This window comes from Eumetopias jubatus, unplaced genomic scaffold (genome assembly GCF_037043125.1).
Source record: "Eumetopias jubatus isolate StellerSeaLion01/CBP00866 unplaced genomic scaffold, mEumJub1_p1.0 scaffold_3, whole genome shotgun sequence".
Classification (NCBI taxonomy): domain Eukaryota; kingdom Metazoa; phylum Chordata; class Mammalia; order Carnivora; family Otariidae; genus Eumetopias; species Eumetopias jubatus.
The window spans coordinates 2,310,352-2,335,182 of NW_028274809.1; the positions used below are offsets into that span (position 1 = coordinate 2,310,352).

Here is a 24,831-nt window from a genome sequence, read left to right on the forward strand (position 1 = left end):
CTGTGTTAGCTCTTTTTTCACGACTGGGACGCTGTCTTGTTATGCGTCCTTTGTGAATGTGTGAAGAGCGGTGCGGCTTTGGCCAGAGTCATATAGAGAGATTTTAGGAGGCACAGTGAACTACCGTAGGAATATGTATTTTCTGACTCTGTCAACATTTATGCTTAAAATTGGTGGAGAATATGTTTTTTATCTTCATTACCTTGATTTTGAATGTATTTAAGTTTGAGTATAGCTGGGTTTGGCAAACATCCATGTATTCACTCGTGAAGAGACATTTACTCTGCTCTGTAAATGTCACCATCAGCAGTGCTGTTCCCAGGAGACCCGGCGGTTCCTGGGAGAGGTGGGCCTGGGGGGTCAGGTGGCTTTGAATTCACTCCTCAGGTCTTGACGGTGTCCCTAATCTCTGACACCCTTGTTGGCCACCCTCTTTGTTTCGGCCTCCCTTCACAGACAAGCCGGTGGGAGTGAGGGGTTGTTGTGTCCCGTGTCCTCTGTCAGTTTGTCTGTTACTGAGGCATTTGCCGTGGGACGCTGCTTGTTATAGGCACCCAGAAAATAAATGTTCGTTGAATCGAGTCACACGGAAGATGGAAAAGTTAGGCTATGAAATTGGCTCTGTAAGTTGTTTTCCGTAGATGGTCTGGAGTCCTGTCTTTGTCCCCCTTGCACACCCACGCAGCGCCTGCCGCCTGGCGGGGGCTTTGGAAATGTGCTGTTCTGTGCGCCGGAGGCACCTGTCACTGCTCTCCTGACCTGTCGTGCTCGTGCTTGGGATGGCTACTCCAGGGATGCCAAATGGTGAGCGCTTACGTGGCTGTGTGGTAGACAGTAATGCGTCCGTACCAGCCGGCCTCCCTCGGTCATCGGGGCGTGTCCACGACTCTGTCGCCTACACACGTGGTTTACGTCGGACTCCGTGTGGCTTGTAGGGGGAGATCACTGCCCTTTATGCCTTTCTCTTCAGCAACGGTGGGAGGCGCGGGCCCTTGGGGAGGAACTATGCTGAGCTCTCGCGTGAGGGGCAGCTGGTGCTCCAGCCATGAGGGCGGATTTCTGGCTTTATGGATCCAACGTCATTGTGCCTGCGGTTTCTGACGTTTTCATATGTCTTTGGTGAGACAGGAAATGCAGTGATCTGGCTGCAGCGAGAAACTGTCATCTAGTCGGACGACTTCCTTTGAATGTCTAATACAGGCGTTATCTGTAATCGCAGCACCTGAGAAGTTGGGGATTCGTTGGAGTCTGTAGTAGTGATACTGATCTGGGCGCTTTAGCTGGCACTGAGCTCATTAAGCCGTGGCCTGCCGACGGTGGCTCGTGGTTGGAGAAGTTGGATACCATTGTGGAGGGTCAGATGCGGATTTCAGGTTGAGCATAGCTTGTGAAGTCTTGGACTCTCTATGGATTTACACCCCATCAGTAGGGGGTGCTGTGCTGTAGACTCCTAAACGAGACAGTGTCCCTTGTGTAATCTCCTCGTGTGTGCCGTGCAGGGGACCCGGGGGGAGTAGTAGTCTGCCCTTGACATTCTGCTGGCCCCTTTGCTGGAAGGGGGTCAGACGTTTCTGCGGTGATGGGCCTCCTGGGCAGCCTCGCTGGCCTCTCTGGCCGGCGTCAAGGCCTCAGGTCTCCCACGGGTTGGTCTCGGGGTGGTAGCAGAGGCAGCCTCTTCATTTGTCGGGTACAGACTTACCCATCTGTCGGCTTCTGGTCATCTCCAGGCCGGGCAGCCAGCCGTCTGCGTCAAACGTGGTGGGGGCATGGGCAGAAGTGCTGGAAAGAGCATCCTGCTGTCCCCTTCTTTTCGGGACCTAGCGATGGTTTTTCAGTGTCCAGACGAAGGGCCAAGGACTAAGGGAACTGGGCTGCTGCCTTCCTGCTGCGGAGTCGGTTTGTCCCCTAGATTCTAGCAGCTCGAGTGCCCATCCTTCCTTCTCCACCACTTGGCTGCTTTCTGTGCCCACGTCTTGGTGAGGCACTGGGTGCCTTCGTCCAGTCTGATAATGGACCTACGGCGGCAGTGACCCGTGCGCCCTGCCCCCCTCAGCCCCTGGTTTCTCATGCCCGTGGGGTGGGGGCGGGGTAGCCAGAAGGGAAGTCGGGAGACACACCTGCTGTCATCACTGTCCAGTTGGTCGCTAGCAGGTCCTCCTCAGCCATTGAGGCCACGGGAGCAGCACACTGTCCCCTTCAAAGAATGGCCAGCTTTAATGTTTGTAGCGGTAGACTTTACTGTCATGTATTCATTTGTGCATTAGTATAAGCTTGGAAAATTTACATTGAATTTTTTCTTGCCTTTTCTTACAGTGAGAAATGTGAGGTTTTACAGTATAGTGCAAGGGAAGCTCAAGATGCAGAAAAGGTAAGAAATGGGCTGAAAAGTTTATAATTTTTTTAAAATTTGATTCATATATAAGGTTCTTGTAAATCAGGTAATCAGTTCAGCTCCTACTGGTCTTAGAAATGTCTGTATTTCATAAGCTAAAAGAGGTACTAAGGCACCCCACTGAGATTTTGATTTTCATTTAAATAATTCAGTTTCTAGGATCTTAAAATTGTACAAGGTACATTAGTAAGTGCATTTTGTAAAATTCAAGTCAATCTCCGTGCAGTTTTCAAGAGAACTTAACGAGTAAGAGCCAAAAAAATTGAAAAAGGATAATGCAGGAATATTTGCCTTCGCAAATACTAAAACATACCGCAAAATTATGGTGATGAAAGCACTGTGGTATTAATGCAGGAATTAATATGTGGCGTAATGGAACAGAACAGCGAGTGGAGAAACAAGTGTGTGTGTGACTTGACTTTGGTAAAGGCAGCGCTTAAAGAATAAGAAAAATGAAGTAGAAGAAAATGGATTATTTCTTAAATGGCGTTGAGGAAATGGATCATCCATTACGCAAAAAAAGTCCCCTATGTTATATATTAATCATAAATTACTAAAAAGCAAAACAAAAGGTATAAAAATTCTAGAAGAAAATGCCGGTTTTATGATGTGGGGTTGAGGCCTAGGAGGTGATAGGAAACGGCTTGCGGAGTTGACTGCCCAGCCGGCTCTGGGTGTGGGAGGAGGAGAAGACTACGGAGCGAGGTCTTTTCCACAGAGAGGAGCGCACTCCCGGAGGACCGGAGGCCACTCCGCAGTCCGGCTCCCCGACGGCTCTGAGGGCGGCACTCGGCCCATTCCGCTCGGAGGGATTACATTCTATGTGCTTCTGTTTTTGTGGTGTGGATGTGTTTGTGTTTAGGCTGTTTTTACACCCTGATAGTCTGTTCAGATGCCATGGGTCTGAGTAGAAGAATGCATTTGCTTTTTAAGACCGTGTTGTGTTTTGAGTTCATACTCAGAATTCCTGAAAGTTAGGAGAGGACCCTGAGTTTGGTGTGTTTGGGGACAGAATGCATCGGAAAAGACTGCCGCTCTGGGAGCTCAGCCTGCAGGCTGTGGGTGTGGGGCTGGAAACAGGTTTTTGGAGCTCTCTAGGAAATGCATCAATTTTTTTGTTCTCTTGTTGCTTTCAGTGGCCAGCTCTTGTGTTCTAGAACGAAGTCCCTGGGGAGGACATGCGTAGTCTGTCACTAATACTGGGTCCCCTGGTCTTGATTATTTCTTTGTCCTGGGCTGCTGCTCCTCGCCTCCCGTGTAATTTCTACACCACCCATGTGTTAGCTGGGCCAGGCGCCCACACTGAGGGTCAGCGCCACCCCCTGACCCCGGCACCCGCTGGGCTTGGTGCCCACACTGAGGGTCAGTACTCAGTCTCCTTTCTTCACTGAAGGCCATCTGTCCGACTTCCTTTCTTTTCAACTTCTGTGGTGATTGTTCCTGCTAGATATTTGTGGCTTATACTGTATTAGAATTTATCTCCTTTAAATTTTCAAAATGGGACTCTGTATTAAATTGGAGTTATTTTTGTCTCAGGTGGTAGAGGATATTGAATACCTCAAGTACGACAAAGGGCCGTGGCTCAAGCAGGATGACCGTACTCTTCACCATCTGCGGATGCTGTAAGTCCCGGGCTTTTGGGAACCGGCCAGATAGGATGAGGGGCTGGAGTTTTGAGTGTAGTCCCTCACCTGCTGTAGAAACTTAGAGAATTTTGAAGGAATTCTATTTTAAGTTAAGTGTTAACGGTACCACCAATGATGAGGTGTATTTCCTGTGCCCTTCAAACAGTCTCTTGCATTCTCCAGTCTGACAATTAATTGATTTCCAATATTAATTCAACAGATTCTTGCTTCCACCCTGTGCCAAGCACTGTTCCAGATTTAGAGGATTTAGAATCAAAACTCCTGCTTGTATCTCCTCTGGGCACTTTGTCCTCCAGCCCCCGGGCCCAGGATGGTGGGGAGATGGCTGTCAATCCTGTTGCTGGTTTGCTTGTTGAGCAGCTCCCTGACTCTCGCAAACACTCCACAAAGTGCTTTCTCCGGCTAGTGCCTTGACGTCCTTCAAGGGACCGTTCGCTGTTCTTTCAGGCCGGCTGCGTCAGGACAGTGAGTGTCTCACACGTGGGGCCATTGCCACACCTCCTGGGCCATGAAATGAGTTCCTTGGTCAGGCCACATTAGGCCAGTGACCGTGTGTGTGAGTGACAAGCAGCCACACGCTGGGGGTGATGAAAACAGTGGAAGTTTAGTCTCCTAGTTCGGGAGTCCGGAAGTCCGAAGTCAGGGTGTTGGCAGGGCCGCCCTGCTCTTCAGGTTCTAGGAAGAATCCTTCCTGCCTCTTCCAGCTCCTGGTGGCTGCTGGTGATCCTTGGCGTTCCTTGGCGTGTGGCTCCGTCACTCCCACTCTGCCTCTGTCCTCACAGGGCGTTCTTCCCTGCGTGTCTCTCTCTGTCTACATTTTTCTCTGGCTATAAATTCACCAGTCATGGGATTAGGACTCATGCCAGTCCCCTGTGATCACATTTTAACTTCTCTCTGCAAAGACCCTGTTTCCAAATAAGATCCCATTCACAGGTTCCAAGTGGACCTGAATTTTGGGGGGGACACTATTCAACTCAGTACACCATGTGTTTTGAGGGGTCCTGAGCGCAACCCCACACTCGGGAACTCCCTGGAAGGACTCAGGAATCACAGTAGATGGTTACGCTCATGGCTAAGGTTCTCACGGGGAATCAGCAAGGACGCCTAGCTGGTCGGTGAGGAGAAAGACACGGCAAATCTAGAGCAGTCCACTTGCAGGTGTTTGAGGCTCCCTCCCTCGCACGAGGGACGTGCCAAATGAGCTGCTTCGTTGGGCACGAGAAAAGCAGTAACATGGGCTTGGGCAGTATTTCTGCCCACAGAGCCCATCAGACACTCGGTGCCCAGAGTTCTTACTGGGTGCTGGTCTTGTTGGCCTTAGCAGCTGCTCAAGTTCTGACCTCCAGAAAGAAGGCTGGCGTTCCCCATAAATCACATTGTAACCTGGTGCCCAGTGGGTGGTGCCCCAGCCTTAGGGCAGCGTTTATGAGACACTGAGCCCTCCCAGCCGAGGGAGACCGCAGTTTCAGGCCTGCTCTGTTTAGGACCGTGGAAGGGCATTCCACGTGCACATGAGCTGGGCTTCTGGCAGGCAGGTCTTGGGCAGGAAGGCACATCTGAACCCAGGAAATGAAAGTTTCCTGGGAGGGTCAGTGGCTGCCCCTTCATGAAGGGTGGGACCCCGTGTTACTGACTTCCCCATTTGTCCTCAGGGACGGGCCGTGCTGGAGGCTCAGCATCGGCCTCTGCTCCACCACGCAGGACACACACAGTGGCCGGGCAGCATCAGTTTGAGGAGCACCAGTCTGAGTGTTGAGTCCACGGATGGTGTCCATCCTGCCTGGTGACCACTCTGCCTGTCAGCCTCGTTGGATAAGCTCTGGCAGAGCTGGGCCCCAAGGGTCAGAGCTTCCTCTGTGTGCTGGGGAGTTTGCTAGCTCGCAGTGTTTCTCTTGGTATGAGTGATATGCTTGGATGCACCCTAATGTCCGCATATATAGAGTCCATATATTTCAATAATTTCTCAAGTTGGACCTATTGATTTAGTTATTAAAAGTAGGACCTAACATTTTAGTCATTTTTAGCAGTTTTTTTGTTGTATGCTTAAGATGGAAGAAATAGCAGCTCATCGGAAAGATCCTGTGGTTTTGGGGTGGCCTCCAAAGGTGTGGCCTGGTGCTCCATGGCAATCCATGCTTCTCACGGGGCGGAGGGGTGTGAGCAGGGGCCGGGCGAGTGGGGATGTGCCTTGGGCATGTGGACGTTCTCTGACGGTCGGTCTGTCTTCCTAGTGATGGGCAGTGGGTCATCAAGCACAGGTGGCAGTTGTGGGGGGAAGGATGTGTTGGAGGTATGAGGAGGGAGCCAAGGTAGGAAGCATTGTCTAGGCGTCGGTGTGGGGAGGACGGACTGAGGCGGCGCGGCGGTCCTGACGTCCGGCGGAGCGGGCTGCTTTCCCGCAGCTGCAGCTCCCCAGGGGCCGGCAGAGAGGAGGCAGGGCTCTGGATTCCAACAGGATCGGCGAGTAGGAGAATGTACAAAACCGAAAGAATGTGACAGTGAGAGATTTGACGTGGGTGAGGCGGGGTGGAGAGCACAGAAAAGGTGGGTGGAAGCCAGTGGGTTAGAGGTCGGAGTCACGCCCGCTCACCTCACAGGCTCAGACCTGGTTCCCGTGTGGTTCCAGCACGTTGCACCTGATCTTGCTCCACGTTGGGAGTAAAGCTGAGTGCACCGGGTGAGGGCGTGTGCACATACCTTGCAACTCTCCGTGTATGAGAACTGTGCTCCGGAAAACACATGCTGCGAGCTTGACCATCTTCCCAAAGTCCTACACAGACCATGTAGTTCGAACAAAAAGCAGACAGAAACTTGTGATTTTGATGCCAAAGAGAAAAGTGCTGGCTTTACTTTGCATTTTATAAACACTGAACTTCAGTTTGTTTTTACTGCCCATTTATTTGTCCTTTCTGAATTTTCTCTTCACATTTATTGATCTTTTTAACAAAACAGCCTTTTGTTTTTTTGAATTTCTCTTACTTGTCTGTTTTCAGTCTGATTTCTGCTCTAGTTTTTATTATTACTACTTTTCAGTGGCCTGGATGCTCGGTTTCAGATCCTCATCATACGTGCCTCCTGTTTAATTGCCCTTGTGATCTGAGAAGACACTGTGTGTGATGTCTGCTTGTTTGCATGGGCGCGGGAGCTTTACGTGGTCAGGCATGCTTTCCTTCTAGATTCACGTTCTGGTCGAGCGTGAGAAGAATGTGCATCCTGCCTTGAGTGGGACGTTCTTTCAGTGTCGGGGAGACCAGGCTGCATTGCGGGTGGGGGTGTTCAGCTCATCTACGTGCCCCAGGCTTCTCTGCCAGTGAGGGAGGGGGTGGCGAGGTCTCTGGCCATGGGAGCCTGTGGCCCTTTCTCTGCTGACGTGTGTGACTTTTTAAGATTTTATTTATTTATTTATTTAAAAAGATTTTATTTATTTATCTGACAGAGAGAGAGAGAGCAAGAACAGGAACACAAGCAAGGGGAGTGGGAGAGGGAGAAGCAGGCTCCCCGCCGAGCAGGGAGCCTGATGTGGGGCTCGGTCCCAGGACCCTGGGACCCTGACCTGAGCCGAAGGCAGACGCTTAACGACTGAGCCACCCAGGTGCCCAAAGATTTTATTTATTTGACAGAGAGAGCACAAGCGGAAGGAGAGAGAGGGAGAAGCAGGCTCCCTGCTGAGCAAGGAGCCCGATGTGGGACTTATCCCAGGACCCTGGGATCCTGACCCAGGCTGAAGGCAGCCGCTTAACCGACTGAGCCCCCCAGGCGCCCCTCGCCTCACGTACTTTGATGTTCTGCTGTTAGGTGTTCGGGGTTGTAAGGTCTTGGTGGAGAACTGACCCCTTCCTCACAGAGCTCCCCGCTTCATCCCTCATGATTGTTCTTGTTCTGCAGTCTGTCGTGTCTGAATGGGTCATGCTGTTCCAGCTGTGGTTCGCGTAGGCGTCTTCCTCCATCCCTTTCCTTTAAACCTGAGTGTTTGCTTACCGCGGGTGTCTTGTAGCCAGCGTAGGTCTGGTCCTGTGTTTTTCTCTGTTCCGACGGTCTCTGTGTCTTAATGGCTGTGTTTGGACAGTTTACGTTTAAAAGGAGTATTGATGTATGTGGATTAACATTTACTGTGTCTCTCATGGAAGGTTTTACGTTTGTTGCATTTGTTCTTTGTTTCCTTCGTTTTCCTGCCTTCTCTGGTTGTGCCTGAGCCTTCTGGATGATTCCATGTTCCTCTCCCCTAGCAGAGCAGTTGCATTTCTCGCAGCGCGGTTGTCGTGGCCGTGGGGCTTCCGGGCTCCATGTGCAGTCATCTCGGTGCACTTTCCCATGGCCCTGCCGCCTCCAGGGTGGTGCGGGGACCTCGGAGCAGAGCGTTGCACTTCCTTCATCCACGTGCTGACCTCTGTCAGAGCTCTTCTTCCGAGACAAGTAGTTGATTTGCAGGCATGTTTTCTTGTTGTAAGGACGGGAGAGATGACTTTCAAGCTCTTTCCTTATTGGAGCTGAAACTGGAAGTCTCTGTTTTTGAAAGTTCTGGTTCACTTTGTCTAGATGCTGATGGATGTAAATGTTTTCGTAAACTTACCTAATGAGATTATACGTGGTATCGTTCTGACCCTTGCTGGAGATCCTGTACCCTTTCTTTAAGCAGCCGTGTAGTGTTTGCCTCTAGGTCTGAAGCCTCGAGGTGTTAGCCTCAATCACAGTTACAGGTCAGCGCTGTGTCCGGAGAGTGTTCCAGAAATATTTCCCGATGCCACGGCACTCCTGCCCGGTGGGCGCTCCCCTCACTTTACAGGGAAGCCACAGCTCAGGGGCGCTGACCTGCACGGTGCGGAGGGGCCAACCTGACCCTCCCTGCGGTCCAGCGCGCAAACCATGCTGCCTGCCCTCCTCTCGGCGGCTCAGGCTTCCATCCTGGCGGGCTCGTCACCTCCTCCTCCAGCTGTCACGCTGCCAGGACCCTCCCTTCCCGGGCGGCCCCCTTACCCGCACACCCTAAGTAACACACCGAGGACTGTGTGTTTGTCCCCAGCGGTTTCTCTCCCTCTCCTCTTCTTTCATGACTTCTGCTGCCTTTGGGGTTTGATCCCCTCATTCTTGATCTTTATCCTGCCATTAATTATTTCTTCCTACTGCTTGTCCTGTGTGCAACACACCCACCAGGCTAATTTTCATAAAAATGTCACAGTGGCCGTTTTCCCTTCACTCCGGAGCCTTCAGTGGCCCCACTTCTGTTTATTCACAAATCCAAATTTCGTTTCCGAGAAGTAATTTGGAGCCCTGACCATCTGGTTCTCCCTTTTCCTGACTCTGTTCCCTCCCCCACTTGCCCAGTAATTATCTAAGAATCCTAGCTTATGTCTAAGTCTGGCTGTATTCACCCTTTCCCCCACCGAATACCCTCTCTTCACCTCACCAAGATCTTGATTTTAGTAGTTACTTAGTTGTGTTTTTGTCGGAGCATAGAAAAGGATTCAGTAATTCCCTTGAAGTTTACAGATTATAGCATTCAATTCACTGTTTTATTTTGCTGTAAATGGGCTGTCCGCTCCTTCTCCCGGTCCATCACTCCCCTGCCCCCGCGCCCCGGGTATTTCATAACAGTGTGCAATGGTAATCGTGTTTATTTTCATGTGAGTGTCATTTCTTAATTTGGGGGACTCAAATGAAAATTATGACCAATTTTCTAAGATAATTACTGTAAACATGCCATTTACCAGTTATACTCATTTTGTCTAGAACCTGACCAAATTATTGGTTTAGAGCATTTTTGTTCCATCTCAGTTACATGTGCCGGTGTGTAATTATGTGTGTGTGCGTGTATGCTGAGAGACGGTGACTGTATTTGTCAACGTGGATAACACTGTGTGTTCCTATGCATACTCCATAACTTCCTGGCTGGTGTCCGCCTTGACCCATCTCATTCCTGGGTTGATGACTCTGGTCACCAGGCCGGGCTCCGCGTGTGCAGGGCTCTGAGCCCGTTCCTCTTGCTTTCCCCAGAGCCTGGACCACCCTCCCACTTCACCCTGTTTGCTTCATCACAGAGGCTTCTGTTTCTTGTGACTCTGGGACAAGTCCTTGTAGGAAATCCCAGGGCTGCAGAGTCTGTGGGGTATGAATTTGGTATCAGAGTGTAGTGTTCAAACAGAACTTTGTAGTTCAGGACAACCTAACAGACTGTGGACATGTTTTAGGAGCGAGGATAGACATTCTGTTAATTGGGATCCAGTGTGAGCCGTACAACATAATTTGCTATGTGTGTTTTCTGTCTTTTCTTGCCTCACTCTTTTAGAATATGCGGCACACCGCCTTGTGTTGTAAACTAGGCTCCACTGCACTTTATCTTCTTCTTCGGGTACTTTGGCTTATGATGTGAAGAGGATATGTTATCCAGTATTTGAATTCTCCTCAATTAGACTAAGTGCTTTGTGAACAGAATGTTTTCTTTCTCTGCTTTTTGCTCCCTGGGTCATAAAATGCTTCCCGTCATCTCTGTTCCGTACTTATCTTCAATCTAGAGTAAATTGAGTTGATGGAAGGTTACGACTCTTGGCGTTTACAGGAGACAAGACACCATGGGTTCATCCAGCAGTTGCCGCGGAAGCTCATGGGGTGTCGTCGACAGAGCGGTTTAGCCAAGTTTAAACAAGTTGTAGACAGTTGCAGCAGATTATTTTTTTAATATTCAGAAACAGTTGGAAGCCTATTTGTTGAAAGAGACAGTGTGTTGGGGGGTTTCACGGAAATGGTACTTCCGCCGGACGGGGTATAGATGGCGCTGCGCTCTGTGCGTCGCGCACCAGCTCCCGGCCGACAGGTTCTTTCCAATTGCCCAGAATGTCGTAGGCTTTTCAAACTATTGAGGAAACCAGTCATACTCCACCTTGATATCTGTTAACACTTAAAAACACTGATTTTCCTTTTTAGTGGAAATTGTTTATGCTGAGATCACTTTAAAAAATTATCTTTATAAAATAAGAATAATTCTATTCGTTAAAAGTAAAGAGGCGTGTACTTGTGCATTGTCTACGCTGCTTACAAAGCTCTGTCCTCTGAACAACTTCCTGGGAGGGCTGAGAACGAGCCCTGCTCGTGGAGTACGTCCGTTGTAGCCAGTTGTGTGATCGTGGAGATACGGGAAGAGACGGTTCCCCGGGTGCATTTCCTCAGGTGCTATTTGTTGCCAGATTATCAGTCCATGTAGGAGTGACACAGTTTGTACTGGTGACAAGCAGGACGTGCCCATTCCTGCTCTCTGCTCTTGTTCAACCTGCCGCAGGTTCTCCATGCACCACGGTCCTCGGTGGGAGGGGCCTGAGGAGCACCGGCCCCGGATCGGATCGGGGCGTTCTGACTGTGGTCGTCTGCCCCGGCTGCCAGGGGGCACTGGCCTTGGGAACGTGGGTCTGGACTCATTTTATCACAAAGTAGCTGAAAGCCAGATGCATTTAAAGAACTTCCATTTGGACCATTATAAACAGAAAACTTCTTCTGCCATCATAACTCATTAATGGGAAAGTGGTCGTTTAAAGTAATTATTTGCTTTGTTTTGAGCCCTTAAGAGAGGAGACTTTATTTAAATGTTTCTTTCAAAAAGCCCCAAAAATGCTTTTCATCTTCTAGTGGTCATATTCAGACTAAATTTAATTTGAAATAAGCAGTTATAGCACAGTATAAATATTTTAGTGTTCAGCAAAGTAAAATGGTGAAACAAGGAGCAGATCTGATAATTTGTATTTGTCGGTGCTGAGCGAGGCAGAGCGTGAGACCTTTCCAGGCGAGGGTGCGCCCGGCCGTCCTGTGTGGGCCTGCTCCACCCTGTGCTCCTGACTCCCCTGTGGCCCTTCTGCTCCTGGAATCTGCCCGGTAGGGCAGCAGGATGCTGTGTGGTAAATCTGGAGGGACTGGAGTTACTGGCTGCCTTTCCCTCAATAGTCATTGAATTTGCACGTTTACTGAGGGCTACCTAAGTGCCTGGCACCACTGTGGATGGCGTGGGGTGTGGTGTTTTATTGATGCTATTCTTGTGTGTAAAGCACAGTGTCTCCCAGACCTCATCCATTCCGGAAAGGTGGTCCTCTGTGATGGCTCAGGCTTTTGGAAGACTCTCCTTCAGGTTCTGAAGGTCACGTCAGAAAAGCAGCTGCACACAGACCTCATGGTCTTTAGGATGAAGGTTTGCGTCCAGAGGCTGCCTGGGGATGAAGGGCATTTATTTGGAGGCACTTTTTTAAAAAAAATCAGCTTTACAGCTTATTTTGTTATGTTTGTTTTGATGGTTTAGTCTGATCTCTATTTGTCTTATTTTGTAGGGTTCAGAATAAGCTGGAGGTGCTGAATTACACAACCGTTCCTATCTATCTCCCGGAAGTCACGATTGGAGCTCACCAGAGTGACCGTGTCTTCCAGAAATTCATAGAGGTGAGGTTTTGAAGCCAGGTGAGCTGTCTGCTGTGGGCCCCGTGACTGGCACCAAGGTCATGTCCCCAAAAAGTGGCTTTTGTTTTTTGCCTGTTTGTTTTAGTGAAAGAGCTTCCTTTTCATTGAAGTAATTCTCCCTTCTTCTCCTCACCGTTGGATCTAATGCTGGCATAGCTCCTCCCTCAGCAGGGGAGACGTGTGGCAGGCGGCCTTCTTTGTCAGTATGTTATCTTGATAGGGACATGCTGCCTGATCTCTAGCTCTCGTCTACATTTCTTCAATGTCAGATTGTACTCCTTATGGTATGTCCATGCATAAACAATGGAGACGTGCATGTCTGCAGGAGGTCTGCAGAGCCGGTGGGAGAGCGCAGGGGTGGGGCGCGGAGCCGGGTCAGGATGACGCAGGGCTCAGGAGGTTCTGCCTGTGTTACTGGTCTTCTCTGATTTTCATACCTTTTTAGTGAATTATTTGTTTTCAGAGTTGTTTTTGGAGAGTCATTTCAGGCAAAATTCATGAACTTAGAGGACACTTATAAGTTGTGTTGTAGAAGCCAGCAGATGAGGGAGAGATTTCTCTGGGAATCCTGACATCAGTGCAAGACTAAGGGCACGATCCATTTCTACATCAGCTGTGGTTGGGTTTGTTATCGGCAGATGTGTGAAAGGATTGTATTTAAATTAGATCACCAAGCTGAGCAGCCAACATTTAGGTAAGTTTAAATCTTAAATGTTTTTGCATTGCTACAATTCTCTGACGCTTGCAGGTTGCTTGAAGCCCTGATTGGATGTCCGAGTATATCCCATTGCTTTGCTATCTTACTTGAGATACTTGGCATTTTTTTTAATAGAAGCTCTTCTGGTTGTTTTGGAAGTGATTGTATTCACTGTAGGGATTTGGGGAAGTACACAAAACCAGAGGCTGTCACTCAGCAGTCCCCACAGTTGGTATGTTTGGAGGTCTCTTCTGACAACTGTCGGCGTACAGGTGCGTGGCACTCCGCAGGACGGTGGTGGCGGCTGTGCTGTCCGGGGGCTGGGCTGGCTCCCCCCTGCCGCTGGTGCCTCGTGTGCACCGACGTCCTGCTGAGCCCCGTGTACGAGTGGCCTCATTTTGTTCTGTGTCATCACGACTGCCACCTCCGTCTAGGCAGCCACCATGGTGCTTGGATTGGCGCTCTGGCTTCCTCTGCCTTCCCCATGTCTAGTGAGCTTGCGTGCAAAACCCGTGGCCCACCCTTCCGGCCCTGCCACCGCTCCCACCGCTGGGGCCCCCGCCAGGCCGTGGGACACTGGCAATCTGGCTTCCAGGGAGCCTCCTTCCCCACCGCAGCCCCGAGGGCGTCCGCCGCCATCCCCCGAAGTTGTTTGTTGGTCCAGAACACCAGTGCTGCGGGCTGTAAGGTGGCGCAGGCACGGAGGATTTAAAATCAGATAAATACTCAGTTACCTAGTGAGAATTTTTTGCCCTTTTAAATTTTTAAAAAATTCATCTGATTCTGTCAGTGTGTCGATTTACTGATAATAGGTCTTTAACGTCTCTTACTTTTGGTGACCTCACTTTTAAACGAGCAAGCTTAGAGATTTTGAAGTCACTGATATGTGGTGATGATGAGTAATTTTTTCTAATGCTCTCTCGTTTATGAGTGGTGCTGGCTTTCCACTTGTGTTACTGATAAGGTTTCCTCTCTAAATGTATTCAGTTTTTCTAAATGTAAGCAAGGGATTTGGCGTGCAGCTGTGACCCGAGTGGGGAGGGGCCTCAGATGAGTTGAGTGGCTGAGCTCTGCTCGCTGCAGGTTCTGTGGGCACCAGGCCCTTTCTTCTGGTCTTCCCACACATTCACAGCCTTTGTTCATCAGTGCAGTTACTCTTTCCACTGAACACTTTGTGAGAGCGCGCCAGGGGCCACACTTGTCCTAGACACTGGGGACATGGCTGCCCTCATGGGGTGTACATCAGAGTAGAAGGAAACAGTAAAACAGAGAATGTGTTAGATGATGGTGACGGGTGCTATGGAGACAATTCAGTCCCCAGAAGAAGGTAGGGCAGAGCCTGATGAGGTGGGGGCTGGATTTGGAAAGCCTGAGTCATGCTCCCGGAGCCCTGGAGAGCTGTGGGAGGTGAGGGGAGCCAGTGGGGTACGGTGGGGAAAGGCCCGGGTGGGGAGACGGGCAGGGATGGAGGTGAGGCATGGCATTTCCAGCACATTGCAGACACAGGGAGGAGGCCTCCTGGGCCAGTGTGAGGTCTCTGCAGCAATGGAGGGGAGGGTGTGTGTGACATACTTCGTAATGGGAACATTCTGGTTTCTAACCCGACACTGGATTGCATAGGGGCATGCATAGAGGCTGGGAGGCCAGTTAAGAGGCTTAATAGGAATGTAGGCCAAGGGGTAGTATGAGCTTGGACCATGATGGTCATCACAGAAGGTTCAAGAAGTGGTCAGATTATGGGTACAACCAGCGGAGTCTGTTGAAACTTCTTGGAAGAGAGGAGAAAGTAAGCTCTTTGCTGGGTTTTGGCTTCGGGAACCAGAACTCGAGTTGGAACTGGCAGGTGTTGCAAGACGTAGAAATACAGGTTTCGGGGAAGGGTGAAGAATTCGACGGACCTGTTTGAGATGCTTATGGTACCCACAAAGAGGTGTTGAGCAGGTGGTTACATGGGGTGAGCTGGGGTTTGCAGACAGGAGGGAGTTGTCAGCGTGTGACCAATGTTTGGCATCACGGTGCGGGGTGAGGTCACCGGTGGTGAGGACAGGTAGAGAAAGGAAGAGCGTGAGGTCAAGAGGTTGAGGGACAGCGGAGAACCAGACCACGGCACTGTCTTCAGGGAGCGTGCATTCGCGTGTATGTTTATTTCAGTCATTGCATTTACAAGTGGGGGATTGGTGGTACCTACAAGGAATTTCTTCTCTTCGTGGATGGCTGTTAGTGAAGTGTAGTTTTGTATATATGTCTTTGTGTATAAGCAGGAAAGAGTGAGCCGGATTGTCCCAAGAGAGTAGGACTGGCCCCCAGAGCACGTGAGACTCTCATCATCCTGCAAGGGATTGGGTGGGGGCCGTGCCCTGCCGTCGAGAACAGGTGGGGCTTGTGCAGCAGCCCAGGCAAGACCAGGTATGGCTCCTCCGTGGTGGAACAGCCTGCCACGCCATGGAGGGTGTTCTTGCAGTGGGTGGGACCTCCAGGCGGCCCTGCTCAGAGCAGGTAAACTCCCAGCTGAGCCCCAGGCCCAGCCATCGTAATGGACACACAGGGACTGTTAGAATTACCTCTGTATGGAAAGTGGACATTTAAAAGTCCCAGTATGTAAGAAGGAAAACAGGGGCATGCTGGCAAGTCATGACAGCTCTGTTTCTCCCTAATCTTTATACTGCCTTTTCTTCCCCTTGCCTTGATGGGTCTCTAGTTCATGGGCGAGTAGAAGGTGCGGCGGTGGCTGTCCCTGTCTGCTTCCTGCTCTCATGGAGGACGTGCTCAGTAATTCACCAGCAGGGGTTATGTTTGCTGTGGATTAACGTAGATGCTCTTTCTTAAGAACTTAAGGAAGTTGCATTTTATTATTAGTTGAATTTCGGTCACGTGTGGGTATTGAGTTTTATCACGTGTCTGCCCTGGATGATTCTTTTTTCTCCTTTTTCTGTTCACGTCAGTTATATTGATTGATTTTCTAATGTGAGACCAACCTTGGTTTTGTGAAGTAAGTCCCACTTTTGTGTGTATTATCCTCTTTGTGTGCAGCTGAACCTAATTCACATTTAAAAAAATTTTTTTTAATTTATTTTATTTTATTTTTTTAAAGATTTTACTTGACAGAGAGAAAGCAGGAGAGCATGAGCAGTGGGAGCGGCAGAGGGAGAGGGAGAAGCAGACCCCCTGCCGAGCAGGGAGCCCGATGTGGGGCTCGATCCCGGGACCCCAGGATCACGACCTGAGCCGAAGGCAGTCGCTTAACCAACTGAGCCACCCAGGCGCCCCTAATTCACATTTTTAATTTAGGACTTTTATACCTATTTTGTTGAGAGACTGGATGATAATTTCCCTTTCTTCTGACACGCTCCTGAGAGTGATCGTATTGTCTGCATCGTGCTGACATCGGCACTCAGTTGAGAGGGTACCATCATTTCTACTCTCTGGAGAGTTTGTGCAAGACGAGCATCACGTCATCCTTCAGTGTGACTAGGATTGACTGGTGGGGCTCCACTGGAATATTCTCCACTCTGGATTCAGTTTCTTTAATAGACGTGAACTATTCAGTATTCTGTTCCTCTTTGGGAAAGTCGTATTTATCAAGGCATTTTCTGCCCCCGTTGCATTTAAATTTTCTAGTTTCTTGCATGGAGTTGTTTAAAATGTCCTCTTTTGTGCTTTTAACTCGGTCAGGCCTGAGGGTGCCCATCGTCCCCGTCTTCATCCGAGTGGCTGGTCCTGGTGTTGCCCTTCTCTGCTCTCGGAAGGGGCTTGTCATTCAGGGACCTAACGGGTGTCACGTATGGTTACACATTCTGGTGCACTGATGACTGTTCTTTATTTTTTCTCTTTGCTGTTTTTCAGACTTCTTAAGATGAATAAGGACATCGTTGATTTTTCACCCTGTCTTGCTCTTGCACAGATGCGTTTCAGGCTGGACATGTTGCCCTCTGGATTTGGCTTGATCTCCTAAGTCTTGATGTTGGGTTTTCCTTATTCAACTCAGAATATTTTCTAATTTTAATCTGATTTCTGTTCTGACCAATGTGCTCATTTGAATTATACTGGATAACTTAAAAGCAGTTGGGATCTTTCTAATGACCTTTTTGTTACCTGATTTCTGGCTTAATTCTACTCTAATCACAAACATACTTTGTATAATTTCAATCCTTGGATGTGTTTGAGACTTACTTTTTGGATCAGCATTTGGTCAACATGGTGACATTTTGGGGTCTTGGAGGAGAGCGCCCCTTCCTCTGTGCTGTGTGGCGTTCTGCTGGAGTCTCGAGGTGACATATGTCGCGGTGTGGCCCACGTCGCCTTCCTCCGTGCTGGTCTGGGTCTCCTGTGGCCCTGCTGTACAGCCTCTGTGCAAGTCCCCCGCTGTTGGTGGACTGGTTCCTTCCCGTGGTTCTGCGCGGCTGTGCTTCGCACATGCCGAGGCCACGTGTGTAGATGGAGCGCTGCTCTGTGTGCCCTGAAGCCTCCCTTGTTGTGGGCGGCGCTTGTCCCCAAAGTCTGCTTTCTTCACTGCCAGTGCGGCGCCTTCTGCTGTCTTCCCTGGGCGGCCTTCCCGCATGGCTGTGTGTCCAGCAGGCGCTGTGCACCCTGAAATGCTTGTGCCTCGCATTTCATCCCGTCTGCATACTGGGACTGTCTCTCTGTCCACATGCAATGCAGCTGCTGATGGGCTTGTGTCTGAGTAGCTCCTCCTCCTCAGTGTTTTGTGTGTTTCTGCTGTCTGTGTTTTTTCCCTTCTGGCCCTCTTTTGGATTAGGGGGTTTTTGTTGTCATTCTGCTTCCTCCCTCTGTTCGCTTCCTAGCTGTCATTCTCTTAATAGTTTTTAATAGCCAGTCTGGTAATTAAATATCCATCCTTGATGTATTGAAGTCCACGGTGAGCTAGGTCTCTAGTTCCGGAACAGGGGTCTCGGGGCTTTTTCCTCTGTTTGCCCAGCTCTTGTCTTGTGTGCTGTTTTTGTCGTCTGTCTCACTCCCCTGAGCACTGTGGGCCCCGGAGACACGATGCTCATCATTGTCTGTGGTCGGTGCCCCTGCAGCTTTGTCCAGGGCTCCCCTGTACCCACCCCGTCCCCCTGCTGTCTGTGCTCTCACTCCACAGCCTGAAGAATCCTGGCTGACAGAAAAGTTTCTTCTTAAATGGTTTTCATGATCCTCGTTTTATCTGTTTTTTACTTTGGAATGTTTCAAATTTACAGAATTAACAAGAATAGAAAAATAACATTGGCTGAACCATCGTGAGCGCTCAGGATGCCCTCTTAGCTGCAGTCAGTGCAGAGGTGGTTCTCAGCGTGGGGTGCCTGCACCAGCCCCCCGCCCCCGGCCCTCGTGGGGACGCAGGCTCTCGTGCCCCAGGCCAGGCCTCCCGCACAGACCTTCTGGGGGTGGGGCCCAGGATCTGTTTGAAGGAGAGAACCATGGCTTTAAGGTGTCCTTCTTGCAGATGGACATTCTCCTTCACAACCGCAGTGTAGCTGTCAAGGCCAGGAGGCTCACGTTCATGTTCCTAACTCTACTCCGTTGTCCCAGAGATGCTCTGTAGAGCGGAAAGACCTGGTGCAGGAGAACTTCTGAGGAGGGCAGGACGGGCAGTGTTTGAAGGTCCCTCCGTTTGGTGTTGTTTGCTCTTTGCCCACGACTAGGCTTCAGCTGCCTGCCTTTTGTAGGAGCCTCATGGAATTGACCGTGTCTTCTCAGCCCGGGCCTCCCCTGGGCCCCTCACGGGTCGTGCCGATTCTGACCGCTTGGTAGAGGTGCTGTCTTCACTGTCAGTTGCTCTCTTACTTCTTGTAATTTATGTATTTTCAGGGGAAAGTACTTTGAAACTTGTGCATTTCCTCATCAGACTTTCACCCAGTGGCTCAGTTATTACTGTGACGGTCGCCAAACTGTCGCCTTCCTAGTTCTGTCAGCGCCCCTCCAGTACCACTTTGTCTCACTGTAAGCGAGTGCTCTCTCTTGTCCCTGGACATCCACTTACTTGGTTGTGTCGCCGCGGACTCCCAGGGTCGCCTCTTTGGCCCATACGCCTCTGTTGGCCTCTGCCTCCTGGGTGCTGGCGACTGAGCTCGCAGCAGCACCATCCGCCCCGGGGTAGCACAGCAGGGTCCGGCCTCCTCGTGCCCCACTTGTAGGCTGCTCACAGGGCGAGAGGTGTGGCGCCCACGGCCTCGGGGTATGTGCTACCGGAGGTCACCGGCGTGTGACCTGTGGCACACACGCTCATGTGTCATGGTGAGCACCTACGTCCCAGGCCCTGCATGTGCATCTCTACTTTTGTCTCTTCTCTGCTTGGGGTCCCTAACATTCTTTGGCTGACATTTGTCTCAGTTTCCAAAAAGACTTGCTGGAACCTCTCCAGTGTGGCCTGCACTCCTCTCCGAGCGCTCCCCTTCTTGGGTCCCCAGTTGGCCCTCTGGGCCTTTGTGCACATTCTGTGAGCAGGTGCTCTTCCGTGTGGTTTCCATCCTGTCTCTCCGTGAGCTTCAGCTGGGCATGTTCTTTTCATGGGGCTTCCAAGGCACTAGTCTTCCCAGCTCTTTCTCATCTGCTCCTAGACCTGCCTTTCCTTGTTTCTGTGTTTAATTGTAATCCTAGCCTGTTCGATTCTAGAATTTCCATTTTTTATTATGTCGAGTTATTTGCTGAAATTATTTTGTCCCCTGATTCCTGAGCACATTCGTCACAAAGTTATCTGGTAGCCGCACTGTCTGGACCTCTTTTCGATCCGTTTAAATTGCCTGGCTCTCCCCTGCTCCTTTCACGGTTGGTCATTCTGGCCTGTTTTTCCGTGTGCCTTGTTTTCTTTCCTTTAAGTGCCGGTCATCGTAAAGATGGCTGGACGCTCTGGATGGCATTCTCTTACCTTGAGAGGATGCAGGCGCTGTCTCCTGGCAGCACTGAACTTTGGGCAGGTTGCTGGAGGCCATCCCCAGACCAAGCCACCTGATGCCCAGCGTAGGTTTGTGAGGTCCGCTGGGCTTGCCCTTTGCGCTTCCTGAGGAGGGTGAGCTCCGTGGGGCCCCGCCCTGGGGTGGGTCCTGGCCTGGCCCCCTGTCTCCAGCGGCCCTTCACCTGTGGGTCTTTGGGCTCCCAATTATCCCTGCAGGAGTGGGTGGGTCCTGGGGAGGGGGGCCTTGCAGGGACCAGGCAGCCCGTCTCTTCTGCCTTCTGGGACCTGGGACCTCCCTGCCTTGGTGCCTTTGCACAGGTGCTTTCCACACGGTGCCCATCTCTCCTCGTGGCTCAGGAGGGGCGCGTCTTCTGCATCGGTCCCCCAGGAGCTGAGTATGTTAGCCATTTTAACCACAGGCATGCTGGGGGGATTTGGCAGTTTTCCATCATTATTGTGTTCCACGTGTTAATGTCTTATTTTTAATTTGTGAGTATTAAGATAATCTATTCTATTGGACTTATAATTTTAGTTAAATGCTTAGAAATGCTGAAATTTTTAATTAATCTTTAAAAATTTCTAAGCATTAAAAGAATTTTAAAAACATGTAAGCATGTTAAAGAAGCACTTTTAGCACAGTGTTAGATTTGCAGAGAAGTTGTGAAGCTGCTGGAGAGTTCTCGTGTACCCCGCACCCCGTTTCCCATGCTGACGTCTTATGTGAGTGTGGTGTATTGTGGCAGGGGACGGACCCGCGTCTGTCCAGTACTGTTCACTAGAGTCCATACCATATTTGATGTCTTGTGTCTCCCTAATGCCTTGTTTCTGTTCCAGGACCCCATCCAGGGACCACAGGACTGAGTTGTCATGTCTCCAAAAGCTCTGTTTGGCTGTGGCCGTCACATTTCCTTGTGTTTAGTCTTTATGACAGTTTTAAAGAGGACGGTCAGGTATTTTATAGGCTGTCCCTCAGGTGGGGTTCGTCTGACGTTTTTCTCAGGATTAGCCCGTTTTTGTTTTCAGAGAGGTGAAGCCCCGTTCCTGTCACATCACGGACCGCACACACACCACGTCACTGCTGGTGTCGGCCTTGACCCCCGGCTGCAGCCGGGCAGGTGCCGCTCCCTTTGCAGGAAGTGACCGTGCGTACCACAGGCTTTACAGGTGCCCGCTGAGTGGGAATTGTGTGAACCTTTAGAGGAATGCTCATGTTTCCAAAGGAAACTCAGTTGTTTGATATTAAAAAAAATGATAAATTGAAATTAGAATGTAAATAACAGTGACCATTTGTCCTCATTCGCAGAGTGTTCTGTTTGGACATCCGTTGTTACCACGTGTCCCTCTGGAGAGCACGTGGTGGGGATATAGTGGTGAGCGACACGAAGCCCTTGGGCTGATCTCACACGCAGCTGCTGCGGGGCTGGGGAGATCTGTGGCTCCCAGAAAAGGGGTCCCTGGCCAGAAAAGGGATGCGGAGCTCCCATCTAGAAATGCTCGAGGAGGCCGCAGGTACGGCTGGTCTGCCTCTGAGACACCTGACACGCTGGTTGGTTTCCTGCTGGCAGACAAGTGAGCGGTGTGGGGACGTTCCAAAGAATCGTTTCTTTCAAGAGGAGGAATTGTTTGGTGTTGGAGCGGAGGCCATTCTGTGGCTGTTTCCTGGAACAGGTGCGATGGTGGGCGCCCTTACGGCGTGGACCCTCAGAAAACGACTCTCTTGCTAGGCTCTTTCTCATTTTCTAGGAAAAAAAATATTTTTAACGTTGAAAATGTGTTTTAGTCAGACTCCACCAACAGCATGAAAAGTTTCTATAAACCTGACTCACGTAATAAAGGTAATAAAATTACTAAAGCCACATCTCGTAATTTCACGAGGAACTTAAAATGTATCTGCAGTGTGCTTACATAGACACTTAGGAAACAGGAGGGTGGTGCTCTGCCGATTGTAATACATCCATGACGTATTCATATTTTATAGTAGACTATGAACTTGCTGGTACTTGTGGTTCAGAATTATTGGAGAGCACTTCTGATTCTTGGAAGCAGGAGCAGTGTGCTGACCTTTTTTTAATTAAGTGTTATAGTCTCCCTTTCTCTTTTAGGATGTTTCTGCTCTTTCTGCCTTTGCTCTTTTGGGTCGGGGTTTAAATTTCTTTTTTACTTACACCAGCACTTTCTGAATCTTGTGGATGGGATACTATTTCTTATATTTTTCAACGGCTTCTTTTTCTTTAAGCATCTCAAGTATAGTTCCTTCGTCCTGCATCTGGTAATACCAGGTTTGGAGGACCTTCGGACTGCGTCATTTATTGTTTCCTCTAATTCTTACCTATGGGGGCTTCTTCCCTTCTGTGTTCTAGAGACTCTGGACACTAAGTTCTTGCTTTGTGGGCCTCTCTCCGTGGGCACTTAGTGAGAGTCCCTCCTAAATACAGGATGCCCAGTTAAGTTTGAATTGGGAGAAACAATGATGCTCTTTTGGTGTGAGTATGCCCCTGACATTTCATGCACCGGGGCATCCAACGCTCTTTGGTAGCTCTGGCCCTTCCCACTCCTGTAAGGGCAGTTTGCTGCTGCCAGCCCCGAGACTCCTGACCAGCAGGGGCCCCGGGCCCCCGATGTGGTGAGACTGGAACCCCCACCCCCGTACGAGGACAGACTGTGGCCGCGGGTTCCCCAGATGGCAGCTGAGGTCTCCTTGCAGGGTGGGGGCTCCCTTCCCTTCTGCCTTCCACGGAGGGTGCTGCCCTCCAGGAGCTGTGCTTCGGTAAGGAAGCCCCTCCCCGTGTCCCACCTCGCACGGACTGGCAGCTTTGCCTTCCGTCTCCGGGCAGCTCTTCCCACGTCCCCAGGGCCATGGAGGCTTCAGCTCGCCACTCTGGTTTTCAACCTGCTCTTCATTTCTAGCCCCTTGTGATTTCTTGCAGAGCTCAGCAATGCATTTAAAAGCATTTCTAGAGGTTTTATATCAAGGGCTTTTTCAGGGCTTTGGGGCTGTTATTTTGCCGGAAAGGGAAAGCATGCCTAGCAGGGCATGATCAGAGGGGGCTGTAGGGAGTGCCGTGAAGCCCGGGTTGACGTTTTCATGAGGCTGTAAGCCAGTGCGCTGTTTTGAGAGAGAGAGCATCTGAATTATGTGCGGGAAGGATTGCTCTGCTTGCCAGGTTGGATTCTGAGGGTGGGGGCAGAGAAACGGAGGGTGTTCGGGGAGTCTGCGTGAGAGACTGGGGGGTGGGGAACATGGCTGTGACCCCCGGGGCAAGCCACGTTCCCTTATCCAAGAGCCCCTGTATACAGTGCCAGTGTTGCCCTTTCCCCAGAGTCAGATCTGTTCTTATGGTCAGGTTTACAGCTAAATAAGCAATTGTGGAAGGTTCCAACAGGAGGGTGCTCAAGGGAGGGACGCGGCTGCAGGGGTGGGGACGGGTGCCTCGGCCGGTGCTGGGCGTGCTGTTCGTCTCACTGCTTTCCTTCTAGACCTGTGGTGGGTACAGGGCTGGGAGCAAGTGTAGACACACTAGAAACTGTACTCTAAAGTGGACGGGTTGTGAGGTGCGAGCTGGGCTGACGGATCACGGGGGTTTGTAAGAGCAGAAGCTGCTTGTTCGGACGGTGGCTTTCATTGTGGGGCCTCAGGCACACTTAATCATGGACATCCGTTATTGACCCTATGTTCACTGAATTCACTGATGAACTGGATGAACCCAGAAAGGGTGGCTCGCTAGGGAACTTTCCAGCGGACAGCCTGACACCCTAGACGCCTGTCCACCCCGTCCGCATGCTGGAGTGGCGCTGTGGTCCAACCCGCGTGCCGGCCACGTCCTGGTTGTCAGTGGCACCCCCCGCAGTGGCCGTCCCAGGCTTATAGAGTATGAGGACCGCTGGGAACGCAGGGCACCGCCCCCACCCCCGGCCTTTTACATCTGCCCCCGTGCTTTATTTCAGCAGCCCACCCGGAGCGGTACAGCCCAGGCCTCCTTGTCAGAGAAAGACTCCGCCGCTTTCATGACATTTAATTAGATTCTGCAGTGACAGTGACAGGTGCTGTCAGCATAGCTGTTTGAACCGACTGCTGACCCATTCGACGCGGGGGGCTTGGTGGGGAGCAGAAGTGCCGGGGCCACCAGAGCAGCTGCCCCTTCCCCCCCCACCCCACCCCCGTGTGCCAGCCTGGGGCCTGGGCCTGGGCCGGTGGGCTGGTGGGCCGGTGGGTGGGCAGGCCTTCCTCCTGCGCACTGTGCCGGAGCTGCCGCAGGAGGGGGAGGGAGGGGTGGGTGAAGCGAGCGAAGCAGGGGAGCTCCCAGAGCCCGCAGGCCCTGCCGCCCCCAGTCCCTGCGGCTGCCAGCACGGCTCCTGTTTACATGCCACGGGCAGGTCAGGGCAGTGCAGACTGCTGGACCTTGAAGGGAGAGTTTGGATAGAGTGGTAGAAATAGGCTTTCCCATATTTGGTTGGGCCGTTGTTTTATTTTGAAAGGCTGAGACGTTCTCAGTCCGTTTATAGGCCAAAGGACGAGAGCCCGTAGGAAGTGAGGGAGAAGGTGCAGGAGGGCCAGAGGTTGCGGGGGCCCGGAACGGATCCCGGGCGCGCCAGGCGGGTGTGGCCGCCCCCGGAGGAGTGGCACAGAGTTCCCACAGGGCCGGCCCACTCCTGCGGGAGGAGCCACCGAGAGGGGGAGCGGAGCCCCACTCCATTAGACCAGGGTGGAGCAGGCTCTTGTTGCGTCAGAGACACGCCCTGCTGGTAGAGAACCTGCCGGCGGGGGAGCGAGGGG

The 24,831-nt window shown here is 51.0% G+C and overlaps 1 protein-coding gene across 1 annotated transcript in view; it reads left to right on the top strand.

Moving 5' to 3' along the window:
- NDUFA10 (NADH:ubiquinone oxidoreductase subunit A10) overlaps positions 1-24,831 on the top strand; it is a 53,470-nt gene that overhangs the window by 15,162 nt on the left and 13,477 nt on the right. The window contains exons 7-9 of the mRNA XM_028105189.2: positions 2,314-2,368; positions 3,929-4,014; positions 12,342-12,450. Of these exons, the coding sequence (XP_027960990.1) occupies positions 2,314-2,368; positions 3,929-4,014; positions 12,342-12,450 (250 nt within the window). The remainder of the gene's footprint in view (positions 1-2,313; positions 2,369-3,928; positions 4,015-12,341; positions 12,451-24,831) is intronic.